The following is a 10,423-nucleotide window of genomic DNA, read 5'->3' as shown; positions in this document are numbered from 1 at the left end:
ATGTTTTCACCCTTGATTATCATTATACGTCTGTTATCAAGCGTGTTATTTTGAAGGATGATGAAACTCTATTCTATAGAATTGTTCAAGAACCCAATACACGTATCAATTTAAGATTGGTTCTTTCTTTTTATAGTTCCCTCCATTAATGTAAACTATGGATACCTCATGCAGGAACGAGACTGTGATCATTTTCAGTAATTGATACAAAAGAATTCAGGTGAATATGTTTATTTTCTGATGTAATCGGAAGATGATCGCCAAGTAATAGGCCAGCGATAGCTCAAACAGAATGATTGTATAATGTAACTAGAAATGTCGCTATGGCGACTGGTATGCCTCCGCCATAATACATGGTTCTCCTAATAGGTCTCTCGTACTATGTCTTGACAATGTGGGATGACAGTTTCATATAATTGGCAAAATACTGAAAAGACAGGTTTGTCACAAATGTGTTGAATGTTCACTTTCCTTGAACTAGGTAAGCTATATTGTCAGAGCGTGCATGTACGTGTATTTGGGGATTTGAGGATTTTTACTTGACTTTTGACCTTTTTATAAGTTTACGTATTGAGAAATTTTCAAGGTGTTGAGAAAATGTGTAATTTCAGTACTAAATAGTAAATTATTTGTATTTCAGCCTAGCCTTTGACCCTATGACCCTTAAAATCCCAATAGAATCACAGTCAGTTAATACTTGTATTGACACTTCTTATGTACTAAGTTTCATGATAATACCTTGAGTCACTTTCGAGATATGAAGGAAGAAGTGAAATTCAGCTCTTCCACTTGAGCTGTGACCTTTCCACCTTTGACCTTTTGGCAAGAAACTTCCCAGGGAATCTCTATTGGGTAATACATGTACACATAAATTTTGAAGAATCCTGCTGGCATTGCATAAATATGAGGGAGATAGTGAAATTTTGAGGAGTTGGCCTTGACCTTTGCCCCCTGACCATTGACCCCTGACCCCCAAATTCCCTAGATAATCACTGCAGATAAGTTCATGCATATGTACCAAGTTCCATGAAGATACCTTGCACTATTGGAAAGATATGGAAAAAAAGTGCAATTTTAACATTTTCACTTGACCTTCGACCTTTGAACATTGACCTCATGACCTAAAACTCTCTGGGGATTTTTTTTTTTAATGTGGTAGTACATGTATACACTAAGTTTCAAGCAAATACCTTCAGGCATTGCATAGGTATGGGGGATAGAGTGAAATTTTGAGCATTTGCCCTTGACCATTTGACCTTTGACCTTGAGCATGGAAACCCTAAAGTTGATAGGCACAACTTCGCCCACTCATACATATACGGGCCAGGTTTCATTAGGATATCTCAAACGTTTTTTTTTAGTCACGCTGTCTACAAAATTGATTACGGACGGAAGGACGGACGGACAACCCAAAAACATAATGCCTCCGGCGACACTTCGTGGCGGAGACATAAGAACGTGATGTCCCGTACTTGTTGACATCGGCCCCACCATTCCTTTGTAGCTCCCGATGTCAGTTGAGTCTTTAGACCCTAAACAATAAACCAACGGGAATGATAAACAAACGGGGTGATAATTTCATCCTTTCTGGAAAATCATCACCTCAGAAGAATCAACATTGATGAACTGCACTGTGGAACACTATACGAGAAAGTAACATTGTTTACATATTACGTGTGCTCTATAGCAAAACAACAATCTAACATCAACTGAACTGGATGAGGTAGTAGTTTTCTCTGTTCCTTCAGGTGAAAGAACCAGTACTTGTGTCTATTGTCAGATTATTGTCAATGTCTTTTGTAAAGATTTGTACTCTGTGTTTAAATGATTGGTAATGCTGTATAGGAAGAAAAAACACATCAAAGCAGGGCCAATAAGTAAATTTATTGCATGACACTTCTTACCATTGAAAACTCGGGCTACTTTTTACCAGAGAATTTTATCAGTGGTAAAGTCAATTGCAAAATGATACTAACTTGAGTTCTCAGTTCTTGCCAGCACGACCAGGGCTGTTCTTAGGTAAAACAGTCTCCTGCAATGTATTGTTCCTTCCCTTCATGTACATAAAATTTGTGAAAATCATCAAAATATGGAAGATAGGACTGAAAGGCAGAGTTGCCAGTGGCAACCAAAAGCCTCCTACATTGTGCATGACTACGTCTTGTTGTTTGTATCCATGCTTACTTTGCTATTTAGCTAGTTGAAAAGAGTGAAAAATGTATCATGTCGTTATAAACAGGCAAGTAGAGGAGTAGTTATTAACCCGTTTCATATTGAAATCTGAAATGCCCACAGGCTTAATACGCAGGCCACCAGGTTCCCGTACGGAACGGGTTAAATGATTTCCTCAACATATAGAATCTAAGTATTTCATAATCATTCCAAGTCTTGCAGTCTTACATTCTTTGATTCCTTGACCAAGTCTTGGAGGAGTTTCCTCTGTTCTTGAATTCAGTGTAAACCTGAAACTTAAATTTTAACTTTCACAAATTCGTTCGGCTAATCTTAATCATTGCATTTAGTGAAATTTATTCTGTGAAATAGAGGTATGAAATGATGGAGCAATTTACTGGTTGAATTTCTGAGCATTGTGCATGCTTCGTCTTGTGGCACGTGTATTACCGTCATTTTGTATAGAAAGGCACGGCTTACACCATCCACTATTAGTGTGGTACGTATTGAGCTTAGTGGTAATGATTATTGTCGGACTGTTTTACTATCACTTCAGAGCTTACGAGTAATTGCAGGATTGCTTGAATTTCATCTTAACATTAATATGTTTTTTTTTTTTCTCTCTTTACTCAACCGAAATGGAGTTCGGCTTGTAAGCCCTTATATCTCATATCGTGAATTATATATACCTATTTTATATCTATAAATTTTATGTCTATCAATATAAATGTTTCTTATTAAAATAATACTGTATTTATGTTAAGATTGACTGGCGTATTTTGAAAAGTTTTTTTTCTTTTTTATGCAATGGTTGATTGATGTAATTCATGAATTCATTTTCTATTATTTCATAGAGATAGACTTGAATCCTGTTCGAGTATTATGTGCCCATGACTCCTTTTATTATGTCTACTGCTAAAAACACTGATCAATCAGTGCTCATTTTAATGCCGATGTAGCGCAATTTGTTGATTAGTTGCAGTTTTAAATTGTTCTACATTCAATGTATTTACTATACATCCCACGTTGCATAAAGTCCACATGGAAGACGCGATTTCATAGAGCTAATTCTGTGTGTGCTTTTGTATATCCATCATTGATCCCTAAAGGATGTCGCCATAATTATCATGTTCAGTGACACTGCACAAAGTTGTTCGAATATTCAGAACTACTGGTGAAGAAATGTTTTCCGAAATAAAAAATAAAAAAAAATCAAACATAATGTATTAACCTTACTTTTTATCCGATTTTGTTCATTTTCCGCTGTTTGGCCGGGATTCTTTTTTCTCTTTCTTATTGAAGTTATAACACTTTTGAGTGGATTTCTTCTATAAGAGTCATTATCATGGTTCGACAGGTATTCTCAAATAGTTGTGTAAAAAATTAATTTCTGGTAATTATGTACAAGTGTATTGTTAGTCTCAAAATTCTGCAATTCAGTCTCCTTAATATCTCCCGCTTACCTTTATCATTCAGTAATCATATACTAGGCGTTTTCATATCAGCCCGATAAAAATCCAAGCTCGAGATATTTTTCGCGATTGCGAATTAGAGCGCTATTTCATTTTTTATTCACATCAGCCCAAAGAGAATTAGCCCGCATTTTTTTTTTTCGAGCTAATTCGTCAGCTGAGTATGTGCAAACAGCATCAGTTAATGTGTGTGCCCTCTCAAAAATTCCTCATGATTTGTGTGCAGTTTGCCTCGATCAATCGGGTCTCACACGCTAGGCATGATTGGATGCATCGCGCTAATTTCTCGAGTCGTTTTCACATTATCAAATAGCGCGCTACCATCCCGCTATTTCAGAAATTTCCCGAGTTGGACTCGAGAAATTTTCTCGATCAGAGCAATACAATTAGCGCGCTAATTTGTGTTCATATTATCAAATAGCGCGCTACTTCGTGATTGGGTTAATTTCCCAAGTCAGAAAATAGCGCGCTATTTCGAAACATCGGGCTGATGTGAAAACGCCTATTGTCTTCGCTATCCTTTATTATCTTTTTAATTACCATTCACTTATGTTTTGATACAGACGTCAATTGTTTTGATATAAGCCTATGATTATCATTTATCTTGTGTTTTTTAATTAATCTATAGGAATAGTCGTTACTTATTCATATATTCATTTAAACGTGTGTATTTCTCTATTTATCTATTCAGCGACTCGCATACTTATAATCGATACGACTCAAATCTCCTTGAATTCAATGACAACTCTAGAATCGTTTTCAGGTGAAAAATCTCCACACTCAATCTTGACCTGGACCGTTTAGGTATAATACTATTCGTTTTCTCTTTACAAATTAAAATCATAAAATCACACGCACACACACACACAAACACATTGATAGGTATACATTTTGTAAACCTTCACACACCAGTTTCTTATAAAGGCTGGACATTTTTTTTTTTTTCCTCTGCTTGCCCGTTCGGGCAAGCAGATTAGGTATTGATGTTTGAATCAATTATGTTATTAGGTATTGATGTTTGAAATTCTGTCGGCCCAAAAACAACCCGAAATAAAATGAAGCATTATTTGCAATCCATCTTTGAGACTTGGTTGGCCTTTAGAAATTCGGTGGCTGCGGGCATCAAAATTTCAGGGACACCTGGCCAGCGGGGCACCGGGGCACCGGGGCACCGCTTATATCGCGCCTGCTGTAAACACACATTGACTACTATATGCAGGGACCGCTAGGGAGAGCTTTGTTGTTGATGATGTTGATGTTGCTGGTGTTCTTTTTTAATTATTTTGTGTGTTTTCTTTTAATATCTGCTTTTGTGTGTCTTTGTGTGGTTCAGCTTCAGTTCAGTTTATGTTCTTTTCAATCATGTGTCTGTTCGTGATTGCGGGGGGGGGGGGGACGCTGCAGGCTGGGGGAATCAGGATCAATGGTCCCCTCCCCTTCATCAGGACAAATAAAATCTCCAGCCGTACAAACCAGTTAAACCTCAGAGAGTAATGCGTTCAGTTCCGATTCCTCTCCCCCTTTTTTTTTAGCAAAAAACAAAAAACAAAACAAAAAAAAAAAAAAATACAATGTAGAATAAATAAAATATGTATGCTTTCTGGTTCCGTGACCCCTGTTGTAACAAAAGAAAAGAACCGAGGCGTAAGCAGACCCAAATTTTCAATAGGTATCACGGGTTGAATGATCATCAACAATCGCTCCAACAGTACCTAAAAAGTAGTAGTGTTCGGGGATTTCCGACATATGAATGCCAATGTTCAGTATGCAGTGATGATACAGCAAAACTCACCCCGTACGGGTTCTCTATCTTACTAATAATTTGTTGGACATACTGCTTCAGTACAGCGCCTTCCACGTAAGACAGACATTCGTCATCTGGCCTCGATTCTTGCAAATTCACCTGAGGAAGTAAGTATTATAAAAAAAAAAAAATGACGTTCCAATAACAGCCACAAAGTTAATTATATCCTCTTCTTCGATCCTTGACTCCCCGAGCACCACACAGGCGAATCGCCATTTTGAAGATTTTATTATCATCGTTTTGGGTTTTTATTTTGTTCGTTGGCACGCAACGTCACAGTACGATTTACATTTGGATTGTAAACGTTAGAAAAGCGATTCCGTGCAAGGTAAGAGAGTAGTGTATGTGAAAACCTATCGTGTTTCTGTTCTAACCAATTTTAATCTACACTTGATTGCTTGTTTCCCTTTGGGCGACTGTGAACTTCGGGAACAGACTATGACAGGGTCCTTGCTCACCGAAAGGTGTAGACCTTGTAAAAGCCCAACTAGCACTTTTCAGATACATGCACTCTTATTGCAAAGTTGTTAGTATAATACAGTAGTATAGTACTAGGACGACATAGGGAGAACAATACCACCCGTTGCCCCGGCCATGAGATCCACCACCGTAATCATTAGGGATCATTCGTGCAAGGTTGTTACCGTTTTCATTGTTGTTGTTGTTGTTGTTGTTTTTTTTTTTTCATGTGCACAAAAAAAAAAAAAATGGTGAAAGATATTTGAATGATAGCTTTCCAGTGGTTAGAGGTAACTGCCAATGGTGAAAGGATTTCAACAAGCTCTCCAGTGATAACTGCCAGGGGTGAAAGATATTCCTGTGGTAGATTTCCAGTGCTCTGTGGTATCTGTCAATGGTGAAAGTACACGTATTTGAATTGTAGAGCTTTCCTGTGGTCAGTGGTAACTATAATGAATGGTATTTGAATGGTAGGTTTCGAGTGGTTAGTGGTAGATGTCAGTGGTAAAAGACATTTCAGTGGAACGTTTGGTCCTTGTAAACTGTCATTGTGAAAGGTATAATATGGTAGGCTCCATCAGTTGTCAGTGGTAGCTGCTAATGGTAGATTTTAATGGTATACAATTGTATGTTTACAGTGGTCAATGGTAACTCCCAATGATGAAAGGTATTAGTGGTAGATTTTAAAATATCCAGTGGTGACTGTCAATTGTGAAAGGTATATTTCAAGCCCGGGTAGGTTTCAAGTGGTCAGCGGTTACTCTCTCTCTTTCTCTCTCTCTCTCTCTCTCTCTATCTCTCTCTTTCTTTAGCAGAGGCGTAAATAGCGCATGCACGCGTCGCCATAATCTAATCAAAAGTCATTCAGAGAAATAAACGACTATGCCATGATTTGGTGAGTTTATTACTTTTATTATTATTATTCTTTTTTTTTTGGGGGGGGGGGAGGGTCAAGCCAATTTAATGATTAAATGGTAGCATGCTGCTATCATGTTAGTTCTGTTTTTATTTGTTTGTTTGTTTGTTTGTTTTTTGTTTTTGGGGTATCTATTGGATAAGTATTAGACGCCAATAGATTTTTGTGATTTGTTTTGTTCTTGTGGTTGTTTCTATTTTCCTATTGTTTTCATTATGATATGAATACCTGTTTTGGTATCATTGTATACATTATAGAATGCAATATATGTATACACTTTAGAAATATAATATTTGATATGCCTTATATAAATGAACGTGAGACCAATTTTGTAGATGTAATGTAAACCAATGGTGTGCGAATACTAGTATCAATCATGAATATTCATATTTTATAGTTAAACTCTTAATATTGACAACTGAAGGAAAAGATACATTGCAGTTTTTCACATTAATGCTGCAATTGAACCCTAACATTGATAGAAACTGTATTTACATTATGTTTCATCATGAACTTCATTAAGCGGTATTTACGTATCATATTACGTAAAATTGATAATAAGAGTATAATGATAGTCGTTAGTAAACCATGTACAAACTAATACAACTATAATTGTCCTGTGTATAAAAAGAAATGCGATATGTGATAGATAGTGAGTGGTGAGCCAATGGTATACCATTCTTATACCCTTCATGGATTCTGAATGGTAAGTCTATGGTAAGTCAGCGGTATGCGAATGGTGAAGGGTGAGTGGCACATCAAAGGTAGGCCTACATGAACTGGTTTCAAAGCTCTGCAGGCGGGTATAATGAAGGATAGACCAAAGGTAATTTAAGTGGTGTACTGAAGCATAAATCAGTGGAATGTTGAATGGTAAGTTCAGTGGTGTATTGAAGGGTAGGCTTGAGTGGTAGTTCTGAATGGTGAATGGAGAATGGTAAATGAATGGTGAATGGAATAGAGATGGGTATGCTGAATGGTATTGTGCATGAGTGGTCAGTGGTATGCAAATTAAATGTTCCAAAGTTATTCTCAAAATTAGTTAGAATGGTAGTTCTAAATGGTGAATGATACATAAAGGATAGGGGGTAAATGAAAGATAGAGTGAATTGTATACTGAATAATATTTTGTGAATGGTAAGTGGTACGTGTAAATGACAAGTTCCAATTATAATTATATAAACAAATTGTTCTTTTATTGTTGGTGTTGTTACTGTTGTTGATGTTGTTGTCCATGTTTCCATGGATCTTTACGAAAACAGAGCCCTGAGGAAGACCGGCAGCTAGTCCATTTTTAAATCTGTATGATTGTATGATATTATTTTATTTAAAATCTTGATGTGTGTGACTACTTTATATTGTTTTGAAATGTATTTGTCTATTTTATGTTGTTTATATATTTTTATGCTGATCAGGCTACTCTGAATAAAGAACTGCAAAAAATAGATAAATAAATAAACATTAGTTTTGAATGGTAGTTCTAAATGGTGAATGGCAAATTAATGGTAACTGAAGGGTTTAATGGTAAATGAATGGTAAATGAAGGGTGAAAGGTAAATGAATGGTAGAATTAATGGAAACTGGTATGCAAATTAGATGCATCTAAATCAGTTTGAATAGTAACTCTGAATGGTGAATGGTAAATAAAGGGTTTAGTTGTGGTAGGTATGAATGCATGGTTGAGTGAATGGTACACCCATTCGAAACCGAAATGTTTCAAGTGGGATATATACTTAACATTTGCTTAAACGAGTATTATATATGAATGATGATGTCCATAGTACATCATTTTTTTTTTTTTTTTGTAAGGGAATAGACGCAATTTATCCAATAGTTAGGGGAATGGAACCATGTGGATTGTGATCGAGTAAAGCAGCAATATTAGGAGAACACAATATCAGTGAATAAGTTCGAGGAAAATCGGACAATTCTTTGAAAAATAGTATGATGTTTACAGGTTTCGTGCCGCCTATCACTTAATACAAAGACTACATTCACGTCATTTGTGACGTCACATAAAACATGGTAAACGACATAAATACGAAGAGCATTAAACAAATAATACAATATGATACACATTTTCTCAAACTGTTACAGTCTTAAAAGAATATTTTCTCCGCATTCTTGCAAGACGAGTTTTTCTTCTTTTTTTTTAGTGCTCTTAAAATTATGCTTGTAGTTTTAATTGGTATGCTGAATTGATAGAGTGTAATAATTATCATGATTGCTTATACAACAATATTGGATTAATTTTGCGCCACTTTATGATGATTCTTCTCTTCCTTTTTAGGTCCACGTTTACAGGATTGACATTTCAACGATGGCAGATATTATGAAGGAAGATAAAAAGGAAACAGAAGGAGACAGGGATAAGGAACCTCAGCTTTTTCTGTTTGATGATGAGCAGTCACTCTCCGATATTATAGAAGCTGCAGGATCATGTCAGCCAATAGAGAAAACTGCAGAGTTGTTTCCAATAGACTCATCTGTCTTTAACGATGGTGGCTGGCGGAAAAATCAATGCGATACTCAAGATGGAGGAATCATCTCGATTTCACTTGACTCATCACGTCGCGGCTCCGGTGTCGGGTCACTACCAATTAGTACATTTTCCGATATAAGCTGCTGCAGCGCTGCGTCTGCAAGGGTATGGAATTGGCCATCCTCCTCTTCACTAGACATGGCCTTGGAAAAAAGTCAGAAAAACATGGAGAGAATAGATAGTGTGAAAAAAGGTTACAGCAAGTATGCCACCAAGATGAACAAGTGGTGTCAGAGGGTAGACGACAGACTAAAAAATGTTGAAGTCATGCTTCAAGACTTGTTGGCCGGAAGACATGACCCCCATTCAACGACTGCTTCCGGTCTTCATTCCAGTGGAGATGCTGCCAAGAAAGCCACAGTAACTGCTTTCTCGTGGGTAGTTCCGTACTCGGAGTTGAAGCGGCTCGACGTCATGGACATCCTCTCGCCTCAGTTCGACCTGAGGTGCGCCAGCAAACTGCAGGCGGAACTCCACCTGAAAGGACTTGGTCCTGGGCTGGGGAGCCATCTCTCTTTGACCCTGGTGGACGTCCGCGAATCCCTCGGCAGTCTGCTCAGGTGCAGCGTGAAGGTCAGGGTTGAAAACCAAGAAGATCAATCGGAAGCCATCGAGAAGGTGGCCATGTTCGACGGAGGCGCGTTCATTTACAAGCTGATACCAATCAGCAGTGTGGAAGATGGAACCCTCAATTACCTTGTAAAAGGCTTGTTGACAATCACAATCCTGGTGGACGAGAGAGTTGACTAAGAGCAAAAAAGTGAAAATGGAAGAGATCATTATTGTAATTTTGAGAGGCCAGCAATTCACTCAGCACAGTATGCTCGTCTGAATATTGAATGTCAATTCCAACGGAAAGAGAGTCGATAAACTTACTCCTGAATATTTTAGGGTATATGCCATCTTGTAAAACAAACAAGCAAACAAACACACACTAACAAACAAACAAATGAATACAGAAATCCACCAATATTTTCACCCTTATTTATCATCATACGTCTGTAATTAAGCCTGTTATCTTGAAGGAGGATGGAACTCTGATATTCTATAAAATTGTT

General features: G+C 37.3%; 1 protein-coding gene across 1 annotated transcript; it reads left to right on the top strand.

Moving 5' to 3' along the window:
* Nucleotides 1-9,143: 9,143 nt before the first annotated feature.
* LOC140230130 (uncharacterized) lies at nucleotides 9,144-10,115 on the top strand. The gene has a single exon (XM_072310326.1). It carries the CDS (start codon nucleotides 9,144-9,146, stop codon nucleotides 10,113-10,115), a length of 972 nt encoding a protein of 323 aa, XP_072166427.1.
* Nucleotides 10,116-10,423: the final 308 nt, after the last annotated feature.

The sequence above is a fragment of the Diadema setosum genome, chromosome 6 (genome assembly GCF_964275005.1).
Source record: "Diadema setosum chromosome 6, eeDiaSeto1, whole genome shotgun sequence".
Classification (NCBI taxonomy): Eukaryota; Metazoa; Echinodermata; class Echinoidea; order Diadematoida; family Diadematidae; genus Diadema; species Diadema setosum.
The sequence above is the reverse complement of the archived record's forward strand: the minus strand, read 5'-3'. Positions and strand labels throughout refer to the sequence as shown.

Coding starts and splice junctions, on each gene's coding strand:
- LOC140230130 (XM_072310326.1), top strand. CDS start 9,144: ATGGCAGATATTATGAAGGAAGATAAAAAGGAAACAGAAGGAGACAGG.